The 25,872-nt window shown below is 55.0% G+C and overlaps 1 protein-coding gene and 1 pseudogene across 2 annotated transcripts; one reads left to right on the top strand and one right to left on the bottom strand.

The window, feature by feature from the left end:
- The first annotated feature begins 1,246 nt into the window (after nt 1-1,246).
- On the top strand, nt 1,247-25,808 carry TMEM165 (transmembrane protein 165). Of its 2 annotated transcripts, none has more exons than XM_008267854.4 (6): nt 1,247-1,625; nt 16,342-16,567; nt 22,507-22,682; nt 23,256-23,330; nt 24,274-24,379; nt 25,049-25,808. In XM_008267854.4, exons 1-6 carry the CDS (start codon nt 1,449-1,451, stop codon nt 25,123-25,125), a joined length of 837 nt encoding a protein of 278 aa, XP_008266076.1. In that variant the 5' UTR covers nt 1,247-1,448; the 3' UTR covers nt 25,126-25,808. The 2 variants fall into 2 exon arrangements, with proteins under 2 accessions (XP_008266076.1, XP_002717127.1); XM_002717081.5 differs by having other exon boundaries at nt 1,249-1,625; nt 23,151-23,330.
- Nucleotides 15,556-18,336, bottom strand: LOC100349938 (small ribosomal subunit protein eS1 pseudogene; annotated as a pseudogene).
- Nucleotides 25,809-25,872: the final 64 nt, after the last annotated feature.

Genomic DNA, 25,872 nt, shown 5'->3' with positions numbered 1-25,872 from the left:
GGTTAAAGGGGCCTGGACTCACCTGGGCGGGCTCCAACGTTTGCACTCCACGGGGGAGCCTGGAGGCACAGCAGGGGCACCCCAAACCATCTTACCCAACCCATCTTACGCAACCGAAGAAGCCGGCCTCGCTACAGCGCCAGCAGGAGGAGGAAGTGACGACTTCTGAACGGGGAGGTGCGGGCTCGGCTTCCAAGAAGATTTGGAAACGCCAGCGGCGCTCCGTGGAGGAGGGAAGTCAGAGACACGAGGACCCGCACAGGCAGAGGCCTGAGACACGGGGACCTGCACACACGGGGGTCTGAGACACGAGGGCCTGCACATGCGGGGGCCTGAGACACGAGGACCTGCACACGTGGGGGTCTGAGACACGAGGGCCTGCACATGCGGGGGTCTGAGACACGGGGGCTACACACGCGGGGGCCTGAGACACGAGGACCTGCATACGCGGGGGCCTGAGACACGAGGACCGCCCACGTGGGGGCCTGAGACACGAGGGCCTGAGCATGCGGGGGCCTGAGACACGAGGACCTGCATGCGGGACCCTGAGACACGAGGCCCTGGCCACGCGGGAGCCTGAGACACGAGGACCGGCCCACGCGGGAGCCTGCCTGACCCAGGCCGCCGCCCGCACGTGGTTCGCGGCGCTCCCCCGCTCTCCTCTGAGCTCGGGTCACTGAGCCTGGTTCCCCCAGACGTGAAAGGGGTTCCCAGGCCTAAGCCATCACCCCGGCCCGGCTCCTGGCCTTGCCCTCTCCCAGCCGCATCCTGCTAAGTCCTCATCGGTCGGTTCTGAGGTGCGGGGGCGACACGCACACCGCCGGGAAGGCACTGCGGGAGCAGGGCGCGGCGGACGTCTGGGGCCCAGGGGCGAGCGCCGGTAAACTGAGGCAGAGCAGTCGGGCGGCCGAGGACCGTCCCCGCGCCGCTGGTGGTGCGGGGCCCCTTCCCGCAGGCGAGCGCCACGTAGCCAGGGGCGCCCACCTGCTCTGCCGGCCGAGAAGGGCCGGGTGTGAGGGCAAGGAGGGTCGGGGACCGGGCCGGAGGTGCCGGCCCGCAGTGCAGACCCGGCTGCGCGCACGGACGCGGGAAGCGGCCGCGGCCGACGCCGGTACCTGCCGCGCGCCGGGCCCAAGGGGAGGAGCGCGCGGGCCGCACCTCAACCTGTCGGAGGACGTCACGACGCCGGGGCGGACGCCGGGCCAATGGGAGGCCGCCCCGGGCAGGGGGCGGGCCCCGGGCGCTGGGGCGTGGCCGCGCTGAGGCGGTTGGCGGAGTCCCGTGTCGCGTCCGCGGGCCGAGCCGGCGCCTGAGGGACGCGGGCCTGCAGCTACGCCTCACGCGCTCCTCGAACGCCTCTCGCGTGGTGCCGGCTGCTCGTGGCCGCGGCTCCCGGGCGCCGGCACTTCCTCGTGTGGCGCCCGCGCAGGGCCGGCTCGGCGGCCGGGATGGCGGCGGCCGGGCTGCTCCTGTTCCTGCTGGTTCCGCTGCTGTGGGCCCCGGCCGGGGTCCAGGCCGGTGCCGACGACGACCTCAGCCGCCGGAACAACGAGCCGCAGGCGCCCGCCCAGCAGCTGCAGCCGCAGCCCGCGGCCGCGCAGGGCCCCGAGCCGGCGCGGGCCGAGGTGAGCGGGCCAGGGCGGGGCGGCCGCGGAGCCGGCTGCTCCGGGTCCCCGGGCTCGCGGCCGCGGGGGAGGGGAGGCCGCGCTCGGCTCCCGGTGGGGGAAGGGACGCGGCGAGGCCAGCCGGGGGTGGGTGGGGGCGCGCTGGCCCTCAGCTCCCGGGCGCCGAGATGCTGCCCCGGAGCCGACGCGCCCGGGGTGAGATGAGTGGCCGAGTCGCCGGGAATACGCATCCCGAGCGGGAAGTTTTTTGGGAGAGGGCAGCTGGCCTGGCAGGGGCTGAGGCCGGCGAGTCCCTTCCCTGGACGCGCCCGGGCTCGCGCGGGAGGGGGGCACCTGGACCCGACACAGCGCCCCAGGCCCGTGGGACTGAAGCGGCACGCTGCACTTGGCGTGCCCTTCTGGAAAGAGGGGGCGGCCGGCTTCCCAGCCAGTGCCGACCGGCTGGCCCCCTGCCCCCGGGGCCCGGGCCACGTGCGGACCCCGCGGCGCCTGCTCCTCCCAGGCGCGGCCCGAGTGCTCCCGTCTTCCTGGAAGTCTGCCGCGGGCGGCCCCCGGGTCCTGACTCCAGGCCAGCTCCTGGGCAGGATGGGTCTTCCGGCTTCTTCCTGACCCGCCCCCGGCTGCTCAGCCCCGCTGTCCTGCTCAGATGCTGTACTCGGAACTCTCTGGAACACCCCCCCCTGCTCTCAGCAGCCCCCCCCCCCCAGTCCTGCGGGTCAGAACCCTCTCGCCAAGAAGCCCAGATGGCTTCTGTCCCTGGCGTCCTCCCGAATATTCCCGGGTTCGGGGTGAATTCTCCCTGGGCGTCATTCTGGTTTCCCAGTGGTTCTGGTTTCTCTGTAGGCTTAGAGCAGGGCTGGGGATCCTTGTTCTGCCAGAGGCCCTTAGGACATGTAGATCCTTATTGGTGGGCCATACCTAGTCATCCGGGTAAAAAGGAACCTGCTGTGGGTCTATTCACTTTCAGGGCCACCTGGCTCGCCTGGGGCCCGGCCAGACCACGTGGTTTGTGGGCCTTGTCCCCCCCACCACCACCAGGGTACACATTTCTGAGAGGCCGATTTCGCTTTCGCTAAGCACAGCTTTCTGAGAATTCGAGCTGTCCACACGTAGTGGTCAGGCTAGAGAGCTAATGCAGTCCCCTTGACTGGAGGCAGGCACGAGGAGTTCCTGCAGGCAGGGGCTGGGACTTGAAAGCTACAGCCAGGTTGATTCTGGGGGCCCGCTTCACCCCACCCCACCCCACCCCCGCCGCTGCCGGGCAGGTGGAGCAGGTGCGGTTTCCCGTGATGGACGGGGGAGGCTAGGTTTGGGAGTGGTGGGTTAATGTCACTGAGACCGAGCTAGTTCTCAACAGGACCAGCACTGGAGTCCAGAGCTCTGCCTCAGCTTCGCTGTGTCATGCCAGAACTCACCTGACCCACTTACTTTGTTAGTGGATTTTAAGTGGTAGGTTGGCTGGCGTGCTGACACAGGGCTTTGATCCTGCTGCCTGGCTCGCTCTCCCCGCGTGGGACAGCAGTGGGGTTTTATTTCTGTCCTGCGGTGTGTCCGCACACACATGCTGCTGCCTTGGCTCTCCTGTGTCGTGCTTTGTCTGCCCCCGCCAGCTTTGTCTTTGCCCTAAGACCTGGCCTGTTCTTGGCGTTTATTGAATGATTTCCTAGGGATGAAATAAAGTATTTGATCGCAAGTATATATCTGATATTAAATGTAAATATTAAATGGCTGAAATATGAATTTAACCAAGAAAACCCTGTTTTTCATAGAATCTGTCCAAGCCCCTCCCCCTTTTTAAGTTGCTGAAGAATCCACTTGATGAAATTATTTATTTGAAAGGCAGAATTACAGCCGGGGCTGGGCCAGACTGGAGCCAGGAGCTTCATCTGGGTCTCCAGTGTGGGTGTAGGAGCCCAAGGACCTGGGCCATCTTGCTTTCCCTGGCCACAGCAGAGAGCTGGATGGGAAGTGGAGCGGCTGGGACTCAAACTGGCACCCAAAGGGGATGCCAGCATCGCAGGTGGCAGCTTTACTAGCTGCGCCACAACATGGGCCCCATAACTGGAGCTTGTAAGAAGAGAGGAAAGCCTTGGAACTCACAAGTGGTAAATGCCCTGTGGTTACAGAGAGGTGCCCCCAGGCCAGAGTGCATAGGAAGTGCGATCATTTCCCGAGACAGACCAGGGTCTTCAGGCTGAGTGGGCTCCCCTGCCATCTCCCCTCTGCCTGCCCGCCTGCCCTGCCTCCGTGCGCTGGGTGTGCAGGAGTGGGGCTCCCATGCTCCCTGCCCTGTTGTCACTTCCAGGCTCAACTGACCGAGCTCAGCCCACTAACGTGCTGATTTGTTAACTGTTCTTAGTGTTCATCATGTAGCCCCCTGACATTTAACTCAATTTCAGAAGTTTGCTTTAATAACATTTTGAGTAAAAGGAATTTTGTGTGTAGAGAGATTATGAATATGTAATTTCCCAGACATTTTGTCCCAAATTTTAGTCATACTGTGATTTTTAAGATAAAAATAGTGATGGATATGTCAATGCCCTTTTTTGAAAGCTAAGACAAAAATCTAGACACAGAATACAGACCACAGTAGAAACAGCCCAGTGATCCTTGTCTTTAAGACTAGGGGCGCGATGGGCCGGTCCTGTGAAGCAGTGGATTAAGCCAGGGCCTATGTCCCGTATTGCCTGCATTGCACATCTGAGTGCCGCTTGGAGTCCTGGCTCCTCTGCTTCCAGTCCAGCTGCCTGCTGGTGTATCTCAGGAGGCAGCTTAAGTGCTTGAACACCTGCCGCCCATGTTGGGGCCAGGTGGAGTTTCAGGCCCCTAGCTTTGTCCTGGTCCAGCTCTGGCTGGGCATTTGGGGAGTGAAACCACAGATGGCAGATCTCTCTGTCTGTCTCTCCCTCCCTCCCTCCCCCTCCCTCCAACCCGTGTGTGTGTGTGTGACTCTGCCTTTCAAATAGATGAAAATAAGCATGTTTTAACAGCTAGGAGTGTGGAGGGAAGAGGTAGGCACGGTATAGCATGATTCTTCTCTCCTTTAAATTTGAGAGGGGGTGACGCAGAGAGCTCCTGTCCTGGTTCACTGCCCATTTGATCACAGTGGCCAGGGCTGAGCTGAGGCCGATGCCAGGAACCGGGAACTCAATCCAGGTCTCCCTCTTGGGTGCCAGGGTCTTAGGTCCTTGAGGCATCGCCTGCTCTGCCTCCCAGGGCGCACATTAGCAGGAAGATGGCACTGGGACTCAGACCCAGGCACTGGTATATAGGATAGAACCAAAGTGTCACTGACATTTTCTGTCCGCTTGGTGCTTGGTGGTAAGAAGTGATCAGAGGGACCAGCACTGTGGCGTAGCAGGTAAAGCCGCCGCCTCCAGTGCCGGCATCCCCTATGGGCGCCATTTTGAGTCCCAGCTGCGCCACTTCCCATCCAGCTCTCTGCTGTGGCCTGGGAAAGCAGTAGAAGATGGCCCAAGTCCTTGGGCCCCTACACCCACATGGGAGACCTGGAAGAGGCTCCTGGCTCCTAGCTTTGGATTGGCATGGATCCAGCTGTTGCAGCCAATTGGGGAGTGAGCCAATGGATGGAAGACCTTTCTCTGTTTCTGTCTGTTCTTGTCTCTGTGTAACTCTGACTTTCAAGTAAATAAATAAATCTTAAAAAAAAAAAAAAAAAGAAGTGATCAGAGTGCAGTTTCCTGGCCACAGAATTGAGGGTTCAGCATGGCTGGCTTTGCAGCTACACACAGAGGATAGGATGTTTAACTCTAGTGTTTGTATGCTACAGTGTGAGAGTGGACGTGGCACACCGAGAGGAAAATCTCACTTTCGCTGTTCGGCAGTCTGGGAAATGCAGTCGGATCTCACGGGAACTTTACAAGGGGACTGCACTTCTCACAGGCGTTGCATATAGGTGTGCTTCTTTCAAGTTAGGTCAAGAAGTAGAGGGAGTTCACTGTGAATTAACAGTCAGCATTAAATCCTGCTTTACAAACCCACGGGGGAAAAGTGCTGTTGATCACTTGGATCTTCTTTTTTAAACTTTTTCCATTTTGGTTAAGCTGAAGTCCTACCTTCACCAGGTCCACCCTAATTCTGATCTCTTCCCAGTTAAGATTCTCTTCTTTACTCACAGTTGCCTTGGAACAAAGGAGCATGTGTTACTGAATTTATTTGGTGGTATTCTATAATTACAACAGTTTAAAGATCAGTGAAACTAAGTACACTTAGCAAATGTCAAGTGTGTACACATTTATACGTTACAAAACAGTAACATTTGCCGGCGCCGTGACTCAATAGGCTAATCCTCCACCTTGTGGCGCCGGCACACCGGGTTCTAGTCCCGGTCGGGGCGCCAGATTCTGTCCCGGTTGCCCCTCTTCCAGTCCAGCTCTCTGCTGTGGCCAGGGAGTGCAGTGGAGGATGGCCCAAGTACTTGGGCCCTGCACCCCATGGGAGACCAGGATAAGTACCTGGCTCCTGGCTTTGGATCAGCACGGTGCGCCGGCCGCAGCGCACCGGCTGCGGCGGCCATTGGAGGGTGAACCAACGGCAAAAAGGAAGACCTTCCTCTCTGTCTCTGTCTCTCTCTCACTGTCCACTCTGCCTGTCAAAAAATTAAAAAAAAAAACCAGTAACATTCATAGAACTTTTAAAACATTAAAATAAGTATTAAAATGTAATTGTTAATATATATTATTTAAAAATAGTTTTAGGCAGACAGAATGCTATGCATCTTCTGGTTCACACCTCAGATGCCCACAGCCAGTGATAGGACAGACTGAAGCCCGAAGCCTGGAACTCCATGCTGTTCTCCCATGTGGGTGGGAGAGGCCCAACTACTTGAGCCTTCATCTGCTGCCTCCCAGGTTTGTGTTAAACAGAGAGCTGGATTGGAAATGGAGGGTCTGGGATTCAGTCAGGCACTCCCATATTGTTGGAGTCTTAACCACTGCCCCAAACACCTACCTATTTAGATATGTATTCTAATATGAATTAACAAGAGACCTTAACCAAAATAAATTAGTTGAAAAACAACTAAGTTATTCACAAAGATTTAATAGTGAAAATTTATAATATTGTATCTGAATTTTTTTAAAGGTTTATTTATTTATTTGAAAGGCAGAGTTACAGAGAGGTGAGAGAGAAGATCTTCCATCCACTGGTTCCCTTCCCAAATGGCCGCAGTGGCCAGAGCTGTGCCGATCTGAAGCCAGGAGCCAGGAGCTTCTTCCGCATCTCCCACACAAGTGCAGGGGCCCAAGGACCCAAGCTTTCCACCGCTTCCCCAGGCCATTGCAGAGAGCTGGATCAGAAGTGGAGCAGCCGGAACTCAAACCAGCACCCATTTGGAATGCTGGCACTACAGGCAGCAGCTTTACCTGCTATGCCACAGCACCGGTGTCGCTCCCCCTCTTCGTGGAGGAACGACACAGGACCCTGCGCTGTTCTTTTGTCTGCTCGGCCCTTCCCGGGTTTGCTGCTGGTTCTTCCCGGGTTGGCTACCGTCCCTTCCACCTCCGTGGAAGGGCGGTTCCCCCTGCCACATTCCCCACTTCCGCGGGGGAGCGGCACACCGCCGGCCGGCTCTCTCGGGGGCTGCACAGGTGTTCCTTCAGATAGATGTTCCCCTTAGATGTTCCTGGTGCATGCCGTCTCTCTCCTCCTTTATAGTCCTCCTCCGCCAATCCCAACTCGGCTGCCCACACGCCGAGTACGCTGCTCTCCTCCAATCAGGAGCAGGATCAGCTCCTGGAGGTCATCACTCAAGTTGGCAAGAGGCAGCTGCGTAGAAGCTGTTTTCTCCTCTCCCAGCGCCATATTGTGGGAGAGCAGATGCATAGAATAAGTCTTAATTCCAGTAACTTAGTCCAGTCCGGGTTGCTCCCCACACACCAGCCCTAATTTTTTTTTTTTTTTTTTTAATTTATTTGAAAGGTAGAATGACAGAGAAAGAGACAGGGATATCTTCCACTGCGGGTTTACTGCTCAGATGGCTACAGCAGTTAGGTCTGGGGCTGGCATAGCCAGGGACCAGGAACTTCATCATGGTCTCCCACGTGGGTAGCAGGAGCCCCAAGTGTTTGGGCCATCATTCACTGCTTTTCCAGGTAGGATTAGTAGGAATCTGGATTGTAAGTGGAGTAGCTGGAGGACTCCGATATGGGATGCTGGTATTGCAAGTGGCTGTTAGCCCCAGGTTATGAGACCAGGTTTATACGTGGTGTCATTGTTTAAATTGCATCTATATTTTTGTGCACATTTTTACAGCTTCAGAAAAGCCTTTTCTGCCTGGATACTAGTAATCAGTTTTGGAAAAGCTTTCTCTGATTTGATCAGTACCGTTGAGGCAGTTCCAAGGCGATTCTGAGCATTTTCCTGAGTCCTTTGTCTTCAGATAGTCTCGCCTCTTGTTTGACTGCTTGTGTCCAGCAACTTTTTTTTTTTTCGGCAGACATCGGTCCTTTTCTTGGTAGCAAGCTGTAGATGTCAGAAAGCAGGTGTCTGCATCGTCTCCGCGCCATCGTGTACAGTTGGAGACTCCAAGGCAGTGTCTGAACAGTGTCAGTAGTCACCTTGTGTTCACTTGAACTCCAGAGCTGGAGCAGGCGCTACTTTCCTTCTTGATTGTCATTTTCATCTTCCTCTTGAGGATCATGGAAGTTCAAAAGAATGCCTTCTAAATGAGGGAATTTTAAAAAAGTCTATAATTTTTCAGCTTATTTATCTGAAAGGCAGAATTGCAGAGAAAGATCTTCCGTCCGCAGGTTCACTCCCCAGATGGCTGCAACGGCTAGGGCTGGGCCAGGCCAGAGCTTCACCCGAGTCCCTCACTTGGGAGCAGAGGTCCAAGCCCTTGGGTCATCCTGCTTTTCCAGGAGCATTAGCAGGGCTGGAAGGGACATGGAGCAGCCGGGACTCAAACCAGCACCCGTATCAGATGCTGGCCTTGCAGGCAGCGGCTTAACTCCTTACAACACAGTGCCGGACCCAAAACTGAATGTTAATTCAGTTTTGAATTAACATTTTAACTATCAGGAGAGTTTTACGCAACAAGTTTTTGTTTTTAATTGCAAATTGTTGATCCTGCTCTAAGATGTAAATAATTTGTTTCAGACATTAAAATATTGAAATAGTGGTATTTGCACCTAGAAAAACTCTGGTATTTCATCTGTGCTGTGGTGTAATGCCCCCTGTCCGCGTGTAGAACATCAGGTTGGAATTGCATTCCCCCAGCCCTCCCACGTGCACCTGAGTGCTGCCATCATCCCTCCTCCACCTCCTGCCTGTGCTGTGGCCTGTGCCTGTTCTCTGACCTCCAGTGCTTTCCTTCCCCTTCTCCGGCCTTTCCTCCCTTCCGTCGCTTCCTCTCTAGCTGCTGCCACACGCTCACAGATTTCTGCTGTGGGGAAAGAAGAAAAGCCACTTACTGTACCCTCCTTGACTTCACTGGCTTCTGTTGTTTCCTAAGCCGAATTTTAACTGGTGGGTTAGCTGCTTTTTCATTTTGCTTTCCTCTCTCATGGCTTGGCTAAAGGCTCTGCTTTTTTTTGTTGAAATTCCATTTTTGAAGGTTGTCTGTGTCTAGTGAGGTGCTGAATTTGGGGGTCTTTTTCAGTTCTCATTTGGCACCGTTACTCCTTACCATCTTTGCTCGGCGACTTTAGCGCAGTTGATTCTCTCTTGTTGGTTTTGGTCTCTGCTTGACTCCTGAGTATCAGATGCAGCAGAGCCTGTGGAAACCCCTGGCATGTAGGTTAGGAGCTCGTGAATGGTGCCATCTCCCCCAGACACGGCCCTCCGTGATGCTCTGCTAATGGCCTGGCTCTCTCAATACCCGAGTTCCCTTTTTCTCTGTATGCCCCTCCCTAAGTAAGGACATTCTGTAAGGCTTTTTTGAAGATGCAGGGTGAAGAGATTTTTCTGCAAGGATTTGGCAATTTGGGGGGCTAGTTATCTGTAGGGTGGGTCATCGCAGTGGGCAAGGTTTACTCTCAGGCTTGGCCTGAAGCTGCTGTCATGGCTGTAATTTTTTCTTCCAGGGAAACTCTGCTTTGGTCTTGAGGACTTTCAGGTGATTGAATACAGTGGACCCAGATTATCTCAGATAATCTCTCTTACCTGAAGGCAGCTGACTGTGTTACAGTCACAAATAGCTTTGTTGCAACAACAAGGGGTATGGAGTATAGCTTAGCAAGGTGGGACATACAACTGATTGTAACATAGGTCATCAGCAGAAAGTTGGATAAGTAAAAAAAAAACAAAAACAAAAAACACTCAGTTATGCAGACACTAAAAATAGGACTGCTGATCAATTTTACTGGAGCAGAAAATATTATCAATAAACAAAAATAATCCAGTTAGAGGCTAGGAATGCAGAATTTGTTCCTAGTTAAATTCTACAAAATTGTATTGTATAGTACATACCACAAAGAATGCATATCTAAGTGATGAGGGTTTTTTTTTTTTTTAAAAGAATATTTGAAAGTGAAGGGCTACAGAGACAGAGGGAGAGACAGAACTCTTCCCTCTGCTGGTTCACTCACAGATGGCCACAGTGGCCAGGGTACGGCCAGGCTGAAGCCAGGAGCCAGGAACTTCATCCAGGTCTCCCATGTGGGTGCAGGCACCTATGCACTTGGGCCATTTTCCTCTGCTTTTCCAAGGCTATTAACAGGGAGCTGGATCGGAATTGGAGGAACTAGGACATGAACTGGGGCCCATGTGGGATGCCGATGGTGTCTCAGGCTGCTGAGCCACAGTGCCAGACCCCAGATGGGTTTTTACTGACCTCACCTTTGTTGTGCAGGCTCAGCCTACTGTGTGGTCTTCAGTGCCCTGGTGGCATCTGTGTGGAGAACAATAGGAGTGTGTTTTTACTCTGAACAGGAAAAGAAAACCACAGCCATCCCAGGGGTTCCTGCATTGTTAGGATGGCAAAGCTACAATGATTATCTGGGTATTCTCTTTGGAGTTAGTATATTTAGTAAAGCATGGTATCTCCAGATGTCTGAGAGGGACAGGTTCAGGAATCTCCACATTTGAAACAGAAGGTAAGGAACCCAGATCCTTAAATGTGTGTCTTATCAATATGGCGAGACATCATAATGTGGGATGCCTCATTTTTCTGTAGCACACAACAATTGGTACTGCGCTGGAACACTGCCTCCCAGGTGTTAAAGTATAGCCAAGCTCAGAGCAGCGATTGAGAATTAGAAATTAGGAATTAGGAAAGGCTAGTCTGTGGTGATCGGAGCTGAAATAGAAGCCGGGGAACTCATATAGAGCTAGAGATTTAATCTGAGTATGGTGGGAGTGCAGTTTGTTTTTTAAATATTTGTTTGAAAGGCAGAGAGACAAAGATCTTCTGTCCACTGATTCATCTCTGAATGTTCACGATAGCCCAGGCTGGGTCATGCTGAAGCCAGGAGCCTGGACCTCCATCTAGGTCTCCCACATGGGTGGCAGGAACCCAACTGTTTGAGCCATCATCTGTCATCTGTTGTGTCCCAGGGTGCACATTAGCAGGAAGCCAGAATGGAGAGGACTCAAAGCCAGGGACTTGGATATGGGACACTGGCGTCCCAGGTTCTTGCTTGCCCTGGGTGCGCAGGTAGTAGTGCCGTGGACTTTGAAAGATAGGGCTGTGCGGTGCTGCAGATGAGAGAGCTCTCTTTCCTTAGGCTAGACAGAAAACTTAACAGTTGGGGCCAGCACTGTGGCGTAGGAAGTTAAGCCACCACCTGCAGTGCCAGCATCCTGTGAGAGCTGGTTTGAGTCCCGGGTGCTCTACTTCCCGATCCAGCTGCCTGCTAATGTGCGGCAGAAGATGGCCCAAGTGCTTGGGCCTGTGCACCCACGTGGGAGACCTGGACAAGCTCCTGGCTTCAGCCTGGCCCAGTCCCAACCATTGTGACCATTTGGGGAGTGAACCAGTGAGTGGAAGATACCTCTCTCCTCTCTAATTCTGCCTTTCAGATAAATCTTTTTTTTTTTTTTTTTTTTTTTTTTGACAGGCAGAGTGGACAGTGAAAGAGAGAGACAGAGAGAAAGGTCTTTTCGTTGCCGTTGGTTTACCCTCCAATGCCGGTGCACTGAGGCCGGCGCACCGCGCTGATCCGATGGCAGGAGCCAGGTGCTTCTCCTGGTCTCCCATGGGGCGCAGGGCCCAAGCACTTGGGCCATCCTCCACTGCACTCCCTGGCCACAGCAGAGAGCTGGCCTGGAAGAGGGGCAACCAGGACAGAATCCGGAGCCCCGACCTGGACTAGAACCCGGTGTGCCGGCGCCTCAAGGCAGAGGATTAGCCTAGTGAGCCGCGTCGCCAGCCACAGATAAATAAAAATTAAAAAAGCCTGTGAATCTCCAAGTACCTAAGAGATGAAAAAGCAAAATAAGTCCAGGAACATATGTTTGGATAAAGTAAAATAAAAGTGTACTTATTATAAGGGCTCTGGCGAAAGATAAGAATAAATCATCCGGAGTGTGCATGTTGTTCCTTAACATCTGACATAAACTATTCCAAAATTCCACAGTAAAGATCAAATAATTGTAAGTGTTACTCAGACATGACCTTTGAGTTAAAAACTGGGGGGAATCTTTAAAAAATTTTATTTATTTATTTATTTATTTATTTATTTGAAAGGCAGAGTTAGAGAGGCAGAGCAGAGGCAGAAAGAGAGGTTTTCCATCCGCTGGTTCATTCCCCAAATGGCTGCAAAGGCCGGAGCTGAATGGATCCAAAGCTAGAAGCCTGGAGCGTCTTCTGGGTCTCCCGCGGGGGGTGGGGGGGGATCTTCCATTGCTTTCAACTGGGGGGAATTTAACAATTCAGAAACGACCTGCAGCCTTGGCAGCTGGTTCTTGAATAAGCAGCTGCCAGTCTAAGGCCCCTAGCTCTGTGCATCGCAATTTTAGTTCATCTGTGCTGGTGTTCCTTACAAACGGGCTTCCTTTCTCTTCCAATATCCTGTGAATTAAATATCCTAAAAATTAAACATTTCAACTGGATTCTAAGACACCATTTTCCTCCTGGATGTACTTTTGTATGCTTATACATTTTGTACTTGTTTGAAAGGCAGAGCAGAAGAGAGAAAATCTTCCATCTGCCCGTTCACTCCCAAATGCCCACAACAGCCAGGGTGAAGGGCCGAGACAAAGCAGGAGCCTCCCGCATTGGTGGCAGGGACTCAAGTACTTGAGCCGTTGTCTGCTGCCTCCCAGGAGCAGGAGCAGGAGCCGGGGCCTGGGTCGGTAGCAGAAACAGAGGCAGGACTTGTCCCAAGCACTCGGATGTGAGATGTGGGCGTCCCAAGTGATGGTTCAACATCCTTTGCCACAGTGCTCGCCCCCCGGTAGACTTTTTATGTAAAGAAACAAGATTGTAAAATTTCAGGATCTGAAATTCCGGAATAAATATATACCATTATGGCTCTGAGCTCAAACAGAAAATGTTTTCCTTTAAAAAACCAACACATGGTGATCAAAACTACATATTCCCATGCTTTGTATTTTTGTTTTTGACAGGCAGAGTTAGACAGTGAGAGAGACAGAGGGAAAGGTCTTCCTTCTGTTGGTTCACCCCCCAATGGCCACTACGGCCAGTGCTGCGCCAGTCCAAAGGCAGGAGCCAGGTGCTTCCTCCTGGTCTCCCATGGGGTGCAGGGCCCAAGCACTTGGGCCATCCTCCACTGCACTCCCGGGCCACAGCAGAGAGCTGGACTGGAAGAGGGGCAACCAGGACAGAATCCGGCGCCTCAACTGGGACTAGAACCCGGTGTGCCGGCGCCGCAGGTGGAGGATTAGCCTAGTGAGCCGCGGTGCCGGCGATCCCTAAGTTTTAACAATTAAAGAGAAGCTACTGGAGCTGGAAGAGATCCTTAGAAGTGAAGTGTCCAGTCCAGGTTGTTGGCCCCACAGAGAACTCTGGGCGGTGACATAGTGTAGTGCACAAGTGAGCACAGGGTTTATTTAAAAGAGTCAGCACTTGTGAGCAAGAAGCCACATGGAGAAATACCCATTGTGAGTGGGCCAGAGGGCGTGTGAGAGAGCGTAATACCTCCAAGTGTGATCTGGGTCAAAAAGGGCCCTCCCAGGGCCGGCACTGGTGTAGTAGGTAAAGCTGCCGCCTGCAGTATCAGCCATCCCACATGGTGCCGGTTGGAAATCTGGCTGCTCCACTCGCTGTCCAGCTCTCTGCTATGGCCTGGGAAAGCAGTAGAAGATGGCCCGAAAGCCGGCGCCGTGGCTCAATAGGCTAATCCTCCACCTTGCGGCGCCGGCATACTGGGTTCTAGTCCCGGTCGGGGCGCCGGATTCTGTCCCGGTTGCCCCTCTTCCAGGCCAGCTCTCTGCTATGGCTAGGGAGTGCAGTGGAGGATGGCCCAGGTGCTTGGGCCCTGCACCCCATGGGAGACCAGGAAAAGCACCTGGATCCTGGCTCCTGCCATCGGATCAGCGCGGTGCGCCGGCTGCAGCGGCGGCCATTGGAGGGTAAACCAACGGCAAAGGAAGACCTTTCTCTCTCTCTCTCTCTCTCTCACTGTCCACTCTGCCTATCAAAAAAAAAAAAAAAAAAAAAGAAGATGGCCCGAGTGCTTGGGCCCTGCACCCATGTGGGAGACCCAGAGGAAGCTCCTGGTTCTTGGCTTCGGATCAGTGTAGCTCTGGCCATTGTGGCCAATTGGGGAGTGAACCAGCAGACCTCCCTCCCCCCTCCCTCCCTCCCTCCCTCCCTCTCTCTCTCTCTCTCTCTCTCTCTCTCTCTGCGCCTCTCCTCCTTTCTCTATGTAACTCTGACTTTCAAGTAAAATAAATAATTTTTTTTTTTTTTTTTAAAAAGGGACCTCCTGCTAGGTCTCAGCCACTTGTATGAGGTGGGGGTGGTGCCTTCATTGCGTAACTGGCACAGCGAGCCTTAGCATACATAGAGCTTTCTGGGATTCTTACAGGACCACCATATTGTCACCATGGCGTCTCCTCCTTTAGGTCCCAGACCCAGGTGCTTCTTGGGAAGGTGGGTGTATCAAGCTGACAGAACTTACGTTGCAGGACTGGCAAGAATTCCAGCTCACCCAGGTCCGACTCCCTGCCTGGTTATCCTGTATCAAACCTGGGTCCTGTTGGCATTTAGGGTAGACAGGTCTCTGTGGTAGGGGCTGGTACACTGTGGGGTGCCCAGCCGCACTCTGGCCTCTGCGCGTTAACTGCCAGCAGTTCTGTTTTAGTTGTGACAACTAAAACTTTGTGAACATTGCCCAGTGTCCCCTGGGAGAATAATAATTCTGGTTGAGAGCTGTTTGGCCCGCTTCCTGTAAGTGAACTTACAGACAGAATTCTCTGGAAGTCAGACTCCAAGAAGGGAATTAGCCCGTTCCAGCATCAGGTGGTTCTCTTGAGGTGGAAATCTTGGGGAAACCTGCCTGCTGTGGCTCTGAGCTCTGCCCCTTGGAGCCATACACAGACTGTCCCAGTGTGGAACACAGCTCCCCTGTCCTTCTTGGCTTCTCGGATGACTGTTTAGAACCTGGGTTGACAGACATTCTTTGGCCCAGACAATAAATTTGTTTCTTAAAGATTAATTTATTTGAAAGGTAGAGTGACAGGAAGAGGTAGAGAGAGAAGTCTCCCATCTGTGGGTTCACTCCCCAAATGGCTACAACAGCCAGAGCTGGGCCAGGGTGAAGCCATGAGCCAGGAGCTTCATCTAGGTCTCCTATGTGGGTGCAGGGGCCCAAGCACTCAGGCCATAGCAGGAAGCTGGATCAGAAGTGGAGCAGCCAGGACTAGAACCGGGGCCATATGGCATGCCGCACTGCAGGTGGCGGCCCCCATAGTACATATTCTATTTAGGTCTTGCAGGCCACATGTGCAGACTGTATCAGGTCTCTGTCACGTAGCCTTCCTCCTTCCCTTCCTCCTCCCACTGTTTTAGTTTGACAACCTCTTAATAATATCAAAGCATTCCTGTCATGCAGGCCGGCTGTGGCCAGCAGTAGCTCCCAGCCTCTGGTTTTAGGCCTCCTCCATCAGGTGATCCCCAGGGGGCATAACCTCCATCAGACCTGGCAAAGACCAGGGGCAGGACTGAGCCGTGACACTGGTGTGGGCTGGCCACTCACTCCTAGACCCATGCGTGTTGCCTTTTGGGAGCTTTGTTACATTTTCAGCCTAACGGCAACCCAGCCTCTAGTTTGTCTTTTATTAGGCCTCTTTATGTTCTAGGTTTTTTTTAGACCAGTGTAGGACCATCCATATGTGCAGCTATATTAAGGCTCACCGGGGCTCGAGCGAGTCTTGCTGTAGCTTGTTGGCACCCTGTTTAGCTTTCTGGATGCTGTTTTTGTCCTTGAAAAGTGTTAATGAAATTTCTGTGGGCTTCATGCTACTTGAATGTTTGATAATTGTACCTGGGTATTCCCAGGTTGCTAATCAACATAGTTGAAAACCGAATCTCCAATCACAAGCACTTAGACAATAAGGTGATTTAAAGTGGGTTTGGCCGGTCTGTAGTCTCTCTGCAGTTGTCTGGAGAACTGCGTGTAGGTCTGCATCCCAGCAGCCATCCTCAGAGGTTGCTGTCATGCCGTGCTCTCAGAGTGACGCAGGAGTCTACTGCCCACGACAGGAAACAAACACGGAATCTGGTCCACATGCAAAAAAAAATTTAAATGATTTTTTTTGTAAGGTAACTTGTTTATTTTTTTTATTTCAGAAAGGATTTACCCCAGCAGCCGCAGTTCACACCAATAAAGAAGATCCAGCAACCCAGACCAACTTGGGATTTATCCATGCGTTCGTGGCGGCCATATCAGTTATCATTGTGTCTGAGCTGGGTGACAAGACGTTTTTCATAGCGGCCATCATGGCCATGCGCTATCACCGGCTGACCGTGATGGCCGGCGCTATGCTGGCCCTGGGCCTGATGACTTGCTTGTCAGGTGAGTGCGCTTGTTCCCCCACCATGAATTTCTGAGTGAAGGACAAAGCATGGTGGGAGGCATGGAGTCGTTGTTGAGGCATTCAACTAGTTCGATTGGAATTTGGTTTGCATTACAGAATGTAGTAAAAATATACCCAGGTACATTTTTCAGTACATAATTCCTAGCAACCAAATGGCACTTTTTAAAAAAAGATTTATTTTATTTATTTGGAAGGCAGAGTGACAGATAGGGAGAGACAGAAAGGGGTCTTCATCAACTAGTTCACTCCCCAGCTGGCTGCAACGGGGCCAGGCCAACGCCAGGAGCAAGGACTCCACCCGGGCCTCCTGTGTGTGTGGTGGGGTCCGAGCACCTTGCCAGGCTCAGCAGGGAACTGGATCTGAATTAGAGCAGCGGGGCTTGGACTGGTGCCCTGCATGGGGTGCCGGCACGGCAGGTGGCAGCTCAACCTGCTGTGCCGCACCAGCCCCAGATCATACTTTAAGATGGAATTTCGCCCTTCTCAGTCAAGATCCATACACTTGTTACTTTTTTTTTTTTTTTAAGAACTCTGGACTTACACTTTTGTTCACAAATAGGACATTTTATTTGTCACTATTAAAGTCTAAATTTTAAACAGATTCTTGGACGGGTGGTTCGTAGCCATCAGCTCGTTCGACTTTAGCACCTGTCTCATCCCCAGTGGCTTCCCAGAACTGCCGCCTTCTCCGTGAAGCTCCGTGAGTTTTCCCAGTCAAACTTGGGCTTCTTCAGCATCTTCACTTTTCTAACGAAGACATCACGGAGAGGATCAGTAGGTTGGCAAGCCTTCTCTATGTCTTTGCCAATACTGTCTGGGATCAATTTATTGACTGCTTCTTTCAAGTCATTTGTTTGCACCTCCTGTGTCATGATTTCCATCGTCTTCTTCCGGATCTGGCGGACCTGTTGCTGCTAAGCATAGGAAGTCTTCCGGATCTGATTGTTACATTTTTTGGTAAAACCAACACAGAACAGACGAAGCAAATAGCCATCAGTAGCTTTGACATCAACATGAGCGTCAATCATGGTCTGCCGTTTTTTGACCATGGAGCACATTTTGTCACGGGCAAGATCCATGCCGTGGAAGTTAGTCAGGCAGTTTTTGCCCTCAACATCCTCAGTAATCAGTTTGAATTTTCTAAATGCAGCTTCATCGTTCTGCAGGCCAGCAAGACGCACTTCAAAAGCACGACCCTTGAGACCGTCAGACGCAGTTCTGGTTCCGTGGGTCCTCGTGACCAGTGTTTCCCAATATTTCCTGTGTTGAACATAGCAGGTGCTTTCACATCATACCAGTCTTTCTTAGAAAATGGGTCCACCACTTTCTTCTTGGCTCCCTTTTTGCCGCCTTTCGTAAGGCGCTCGTTCTTGCCAGCCGCCATGGTGGTGCTCAGAGAGCCAAAAGGGCGGAAGTACACCTCACTCGCGCGAGAACTTAGGCATTGGACTTACACTTCCAGAGAGGCCAGATTGTTTGTTCTTTGAAGGCAGACAGAGAAGGAGCTTCCGTCTTCTGGTTCACTTCCCGGTTGCCCACAGTGGCCGGAGCTGGGCTAGGCCAAAGCTCAGGAGCCAGGACTCGGGTCAGGTCTCCCACGTGGGTGGTGGAGACCCAGCGGCCGGCGTCCTGTGCAGCCCGAGTCGGGAACCAACGCCCAGGCACTAGGGTGATGCGGCATCCTGACCCCTTAGAGTCCTCGCTGTCCTCCCACCTCAGGCAGGCTTGCTTGTATTCGATGTTTTAGAAACAGCGCCCGAGTATGGCATGCTTTCCTGTTGAAAGGCGTTTGGGAGCCGACCAGTAACAGAAACGTCTTCGCCGAGCTGCCCTTCGCCGCTGTGGTAGGGTGAGGGGTCCTGGGACGCCCTGTGTGGGTGCCGGCTTCACTGCTTGGTCTGACGATGAGGAAGTCAGCGCAGCCTGGAGCAGCTGCACCTGGCTTTCCCCGGCTGAGATGCTCCAGGCTCATGGTCGGTGCAGAACAGTGAGCGTCCCATGGAGTCAGGCGCGAGCTGAGGTCCACTCTGCTCCTGGGAGCAGTTACTCCGCTCTGCACTGTTTCCCTGTCCGTGCAGTGAGGATCGCCCTGTGCCCCTCATGCGGCTGCGCAGCAGTGAGGCATTTCTGTAGAGCTCACTGCATGCCTTGCCTTATACAACTTACTGACTTTCTTTCTCTTTCTCTCCTCCTTCCTTTTTCATTTATTTGAAATCCAGGGTTAGAGAGGGAGAGACTGAGTTAATCACCTTTACGTCTCCAAATCTTAACTTTATGGTATTATAAGTACACAGGTGACCAAATATGTCACAAATTTAAATAAATATTTTATTAAAAAGATTTATTTTATTTGAAAGGCACAGTTACAGAGAGGCAGAGAGAGAAAGGTATCTTCCATCCGCTGGTTCACTCCCCAAATGGCTACAATGGCCAGATCTGAACTGATCTGAAGCCAGGAGCCAGGAGATTTTTCTGGGTCTCCCACGTGGGTGCAGGGGCCCAAGAACCTGGGCCATCTTTTACTGCTTTTCCCAGGTGCATTAGCAGGGAGCTGGATCGGAAGTGGAGCAGCTGGGACTTGAACCAGCACCCATATGGGATGCCGGTGCTGCAGGCAGTGGCTTTACCCACTATGCCATAGTGCCAGCTCCAATGAACATTTTTTTTTAAGATTTATTTTATTTATTTGAAACACAGAGTTACAGAGAGAGGTAGAGACAAAGAGAGAGGTCTTCCATCCGCTGGTTCACTCCCCAGATGGCCGAACAGCCAGAGTTGTGCCAATCCAAAGCCAGGAGCCTCTTCTGGGTCTCCCTCACGGGTGCAGGGGCCCGAGGACCTGTGCCATCTTCCACTGCTTTCCCAGGCCACAGCAGAGAGCTGGATCTGAAGAGGAGCAGCCGGGACTTGAACCGGTGCCCATATGGGATGCTGGCACTTCAGGCCAGGGCTTTAACCTGCTGCGCCACAGCGCCGGCCCCAGTATTTTTAAAAAACTGGAAATGCACTGTATAATGAGATGGTAGGGCTGCTTTTTTTTTGTAACATTTGTTTATTTCTGCTGGTGAATGTTGCTGGCATGAAGTCCGGTTTGGCATCAACGCTGATCCTCTTCCCAGTAGATGTGTGGACCGGGAAGCTTCACGCCAGCAGGAGATGGAAGGAAGTCTCCTCGCTAGCGCAGAACCCCTGAGTTAGGCGCCGAGACCGCGCGGCCATCACAGTGACCTGTAGCGACTACCAGCTGACAGCTTCGCAACATCTGCCCTTGTCGAGAGCAGTGGGAAGTCATCAGCCATACAGGAAAGGAGCTTTGCAGCTTCGCACATGATCTGGAGACAGGGAAATCTCAGTTTAGGAGGTTCTTTTTTTTTTTAACTTTGCTACATTCATTCTTAAATTATTGTCTTTTAACCTGAAATATTTGTATAGCTTTATTTTTTTTCTTTTTAAGAATCGATTTATTTATTTGAAAGACAGAGTGATGGAGAAGAGGGGAGGAGATAGAGAGCGAGTGATCTTCTGTCTGCTGGCTAACTTCCCAAATGGCCGCAGCAGCCCGGGATGGGCCAGGCCGCAGCAGGAACCAGGAACTCCACTGGGGTCTCCCAGGTGGGGGGTAAGGGCGCAAGTGCCTTCTCAGGCCCATCAGCAGGAAGCTGGGTTGGAAGTGGAGCCGCCGGGACTCGCTGGTCTCTGAGATGCCGGCGTCACACATGGTGGCTTAACCCGCTGCACACAGCACCGCCCCTCCACTCCTTTCCTGTGCTTTCTGACACGCAAGCGTCGTGAGGAACACTGGTCCCGTTCCCTGCCTTCCCCCTCCGTGGGCAGGTTCTCGTTCTGCGTCTGTCCCCCTGATCCTTCTGATTAGGTGGAGGTCCCGCGGCCTCGACCGAGAGGCTGTGTGGTTGATGTGTCCCTCGGGGAGGCGTGTCTGTCCAGGTGCCCAGGTGTCACGGGTGCTGCTCGTCCCTCCCCTGGGCGAGAGCTCCGTCCTGGCAGCTGATTGGCAGCCTGGGGGACGCCGCACGACCGTGCGTCACTTCCCCGAGACCTGGCATCAGCCTTCCCTGGATGCTTGTAAAATGGCAACTTCGCAGTCCCCGAGCTCTGGAATTGAGTGGCGGGCCAGAGCGCCCCTCCGAGCCGCACGTGTGTGCCTGCGCGCGGTCAGCAGAGACCCTGGAGTTTGTAACTCATCACTGGACTGCTCTGCTGACTCGGCCCAGGGCAGTGGGGCCGCCCCGTCCCTGTGACAAGAACTGCAGCTTCATCCCGCGCTGCTGCTTCCCAGTCCTGGGCAGCCTGGGGGAGCCTTGTGGGGGAGAATGGCCTTAGAACCCCAGATCCGGGCACGGGTGGGCTCCTGGCTGGGGGAGGTCTTTGCTTCTTGGCCTTTCCAGTGGACAGAGCTAGGAAGTGTCATGTTCTCGAGTGTACCACACACAAGTAAATGTAATAATTCACAGAGATGCGTGTGGAGGCGTGGGCTTGCTACATTTCTAGACATGACTTTAAAATCTTCGATTTCGCGGCATGATAGTGAATAGTTTATGTATGTGGTTACACATTTGGTAAGACAGACTTGCAGCCGTTGCACTCATTGTATTAGAAGAGCTGCTGGGACAGGTGTCTGGCCGAGGGTTAGATGCCGGCTGGGCACCTGCGTCTTCTGTCAGTGGGTTCCAGTCCCGACTCTGCTCCTGTCCAGCTTCCTGCTCACGGGTGTCCTGGGAGGGAGCAGGCGATGGCTCAGGTACCTGGACTGAGTGCCCAGCTCCTGGCATTGCAGCCGTTTGAAGAGTAAACCAGGGGCCGGCGTCATGGCATAGTGGGTAAAGCCCACGCCTGTGAAGCCAGCATCCTGTATGGGCGCCGGTTCTAGTCCTGGCTGCTCCACTTCTGATCCAGCTCCCTGCTGTGCCCTGGGAAAGGCAGCAGCAAGTGGCCCAAGCACTTGGGCCCCTGCACCCATGTGGGAGACCCGGAGGAGGCTTCGGGCTCCTCCCTTCAGTCCAGCCCATCCTGGCTGTTGCGGTCATCTGGGGAGTGAACCAGCAGATGGCAGATTTCTGTCTCTCCCTCTCTAACCCTTTCTAATACATAAATCAATTCAAAAATACAAATAAATAAAATAAACCGTGAGTGGAGGTTCTTGCTGTGGCCCTCCCCCTCTCCGCCTCTCCGATCATACGTTCTTTCTAGAGCCGGTGAAGCAGAGTAATTTCATTTATTCCGACAGTGTCCTCTGGGCCTCCAGGAGTTTGAGTTTTAGTGATTGAGTTGATACTGCTGATGTGTTTCACAGGATTTGGGTTTGTGATTTGGCTGCAGGTATCAGTGTTGTGTAACTTGGGCAAGTGTCGTCTTCCTTACCAACAGAGACATGGTCCTGAGTTACGTGGGTGCTGAGTAGGTGTGCGGGGGGACGGGTGTTTTCATCACGAGGTGTAGTTACAGTAGTTACCAGGGGACAGAATCGGGTCACACCGTGAGAACCTTGTCACGACTGTTCTCTGTAAAGTGAGATTCCTGATGGGGGGCAGAGCCAGCGAGGCCTCAGTGCCTGTGCCCTGAGTGGGGGCCGCCCACACAGAGAAGTACCCCGTGGAGGGGCCAGAGAGATCCACAGTGGCGCCTGTTAGAGTGGAGTGGGCTGTCGTGGGGGGAGCGGCCTGCCCCTCCGTGCTGCCCCAGCCGGCCGGCCGTGCCGAGCGGGGTCCGAGCGGGCGCCCCGCGGCAGCTGGGAGGGTCTGCCGTGCCGGCTCACCCACACGCCGACAGTCTAAGACGTGGGGGGCCGCGGCGGGGCCTTGGCGAGCCCCGAGGTCGCTGCGGTGCGGAGCAGCGGGCGGTAGTGCGGGGTCGGCCCGCGGGCACTCGGTCCGCTGACCCACGCCCGCATCTGTTCCAGTGCTGTTCGGCTACGCCACCACGGTCATCCCCAGGGTGTACACGTACTACGTGTCCACGGCGCTGTTCGCCATCTTCGGCATCCGGATGCTCCGCGAAGGCCTGAAGATGAGCCCGGACGAGGGCCAGGAGGAACTGGAGGAAGTGCAGGCGGAGCTCAAGAGGAAGGACGAGGAAGTGAGTGCAGCCCGCGGACGGCCCGAGGGCCTCCCGGGAACACGCGGGGACCCCACGCAGCCTGCTGGTGTGCGTGCGTGAGAGGACGCGGGGGCGAGGCGCGGCTGCTGGCCTGCAGCCCGGGGGAGGCGGCGTTGGTTCCGTGGAGACAGCACGGGTGGAGAGGACAGCACGGGTGGAGAGGACAGCACGGGTGGAGAGGACAGCACGGGTGGAGAGGACAGCACGGGTGGAGAGGCCGCGAGTGGAGAGGACAGCACGGGTGGAGAGGACAGCAGGGGTGGAGAGGCCGCGAGTGGAGAGAGCACGGGTGGAGAGGCCACGAGGGCGCCGGGCGGGCGCAGCGCTGGGCTCCCCCGGGTGCAGCTGCTCCCGGCCCGGGACTCAGACGGGCGCGGAAGCGAGACTCGCGGTTTCAGGCGCTCCGGTGGCTGTGCTGCCGCTCATGTTGTTGTTGACCTGCTGTAGTTCCAGCGAGCCAAGCTCCTGAACGGCCCGGACCTGGAAGCCGGCGCGGGCGCGGCGGTGCCGCCCAAGAAGTGGCTGCACTTCATCTCCCCCGTCTTCCTGCAGGCGCTCACGCTCACCTTCCTGGCCGAGTGGGGCGATCGCTCCCAGCTCACCACCATCGTGCTGGCCGCGCGCGAGGTGGGTGCTGTGGGACCTTGTGCCCGGAGGAGGCACAGCAGTGACCCCCGAGCCTTTCCCTCCCGGGCTCCCGGCCCCGGCCCCGTGAGGGGAGCCCACACCCGCGGAGCCCACGTGGGCGCCCCGGCCCCAGCCCCAGCCCCCCCGACTGCGCTGACCCCGGTCCGTGGCAGCTCCCACAGAGGAGGCCTAGAGAGCGGGTACGGCCACCGCGGGGCACCTGCTTCCCCGCCTTAGCAGGCCGCAGAGGGGGGGCGCCGGGCGCCGAGCCTCCCACTCGCGGGCTGAGCCGAGCCCAGGCAGCGGGGGGGGGGGGGGGGGGGCGGGCGAGGGCGGCCCGGCCCCAGGAGCCCTGCTGCAGAGAACGGGTGTGGCCGCTCCCTGTTTGTGTGAGTGTCGCCGGGCAGCTGGCGCCCCCTCGTCTTGCCGAGGAGCCTGCAGTCTGCGCAGGGCCCAGCACCTGGGCCGTCCCCTGCGGCTCTCCCCGGCGGCGCCCCGACACCGGACGCTGCTGCGTGGGCAGGGGCGGCCTCCCCACAGCGCGGACGCGGGCGCCTCAAGGATCGCTTCCACACGGACACGTGCTCTGGCGGTCTGAGAAGCTACCGTCTACACAGGCACGACTCAGGGATGTGGCGCCTCGCCCCGCTCAGCACAGGGACCCGCCCTCCCCAGCCGCGGGCTCCCCACAGGGGTCACTCGGTGCGCTGGCCCTGGGCTGCTGTCCGCGCCGCCCCATCCTTCGCCCGCCGGCCCCCGCTAGGCCCCTCCCGCCCGCGTCTTCAGGGCCGCCTGGTCCCGGTGGCGGTGGCGGAGCCTCCCTCGCCCAGTCACACCCGCACCCGCACCCGCACCCGGCCGCCCCAGCGCTGCTGAAGAGCCGCCTCCCTCGGGACCCCTCCCACCCTGGTCTTGGACTGACGCTGGCTCTGCCCGCTTCCAGGACCCCTACGGCGTGGCGGTGGGCGGCACGGTGGGCCACTGCCTGTGCACCGGCCTGGCGGTGATCGGGGGCAGGATGATAGCCCAGAAAATCTCCGTGAGAACCGGTGAGTCTCCGGCTGCACAGCCGAGATGCGAGCGGCGGTGCCCGGTGGTGGCGTCTGGGCCGAGGCGCCCACGCCAGCCCTGCCGTGCCTTGACGCGCCCGCGGGACCTGGAGCGCTGTGGGACGCAGAGTAGCTTTTTTGTTAGTTTTTTAAAGATTTTTTTATTTGAAAGGCAGAGTTAGAGAGGGAGAAACAGATCTTCCATCCGCTGGTGCACTTTCCCGATGGCCATGACCGCCAGTGCTGGGCCCGTCTGAAGCCAGGAGCCGCCTCTGGGTCAGGGGCCCAAGCACTCGGGCCCTCTTCCGCCGGAGGGAGCCGGATGGGAAGCGGAGCAGCCGGGACGCGAACCGGTGCCCACATGGGATGCTAACCCGCCACACCACATCCCCGGCTCCGGCTCCGGCTCCGGCAGCGTAGCTCCCTAAGCAGTGGAGCACTGTGCTAGTGGAGGAAGTTCTGGTTTTTACTGGTGTCTGACTAGGAATCGTGGGTGGAGACTGCAGGTGCGGACTGTGCTGGTCTCAGCGGGAAGCCTCACCTTACGTCACTCACGTCACAGCTGGGCCGCACGGCCCTCCAGGGCAGCCGTTTCCGGGCCGCCCCGCGGAGTCGCGCAGGCAGGGTGCAGACCCTCGCTCGTTCTAACTTTCCTCTCTTCTCTTCCAGTGACAATCATAGGAGGCATCGTGTTTCTGGCGTTCGCATTTTCCGCACTATTTATAAGTCCCGATTCTGGTTTTTAAGACTCGCTCATCCGTATTGAGTTCTAAGGGAAGGCAGGTGGCCCTTGTCTGTCTGTACATAGTGTACATTACGACTAAAAGCGATGGGGATACTGTATTTTGTAGCGCTGATTTGTGAGTTTGCTGCAGTTAATGAAAGTATTATGTCCCAAAGATAATCACTGATTCTGTGCTGACCTGGGTGTGTGGAAGAAACCCAGCTCCCTCCGCGTGTGGCTGCTCCGCTGCCGCGGCGAGATCATGCGAGTGCGGCTCCCGTTCTGCCCCGGGCGCGGGGGTCCGGGCGCCCCCACGACTCCTGTCCAGAGCGCAGGCTTTGTCGGGAGTGTGCGTTCCCTCCTGATCACTGAGGTGTTTTGTTTGTTGTAACATTTTTCTTGGGGAAAGAATGAATTGGTTTCTATTTTTAAAAAGATTTCCCTGTCTAGTAAGCAGTTTAATCTCAGATCTTTGCTAGGGAGACCGGTGTGATTCCAGTAGTAGACCCAGCAACAGCTGTCAGCCGGTCCACGCTTCCTTTTTAATTGGGTAGGACACCCAATATAGCAACAGTCAATATTTGACAATGTGGAGTTACCAAATTAAAGAATACTATGAATGTATTCATATTTTTTCTATATTGAATAAAGAGTGTAACATAGCTGCGATGTAAATAAAAGTGGTACGCCCAGTACTGGCGTTGCTTCCTGTGTGTCCCGGGTCATCTGTGCTGTAGGGGCTGGTGTGGGTCTGTGCAGCTTGAGCTCG

The sequence above is a fragment of the Oryctolagus cuniculus genome, chromosome 8, assembly GCF_964237555.1.
Source record: "Oryctolagus cuniculus chromosome 8, mOryCun1.1, whole genome shotgun sequence".
In the NCBI taxonomy this organism is placed as follows: domain Eukaryota; kingdom Metazoa; phylum Chordata; class Mammalia; order Lagomorpha; family Leporidae; genus Oryctolagus; species Oryctolagus cuniculus.
Note: the sequence above shows the minus strand (reverse complement) of the source record. Positions and strands in the feature narration are given on the sequence as shown.

Coding starts and splice junctions, on each gene's coding strand:
- TMEM165 (XM_002717081.5), top strand. CDS start 1,449: ATGGCGGCGGCCGGGCTGCTCCTGTTCCTGCTGGTTCCGCTGCTGTGG. Junction 16,568..22,506: donor CCTGATGACTTGCTTGTCAG/GTGAGTGCGCTT, acceptor CATCTGTTCCAG/TGCTGTTCGGCTACGCCACC. Junction 24,380..25,048: donor GAAAATCTCCGTGAGAACCG/GTGAGTCTCCGG, acceptor CTTCTCTTCCAG/TGACAATCATAGGAGGCATC.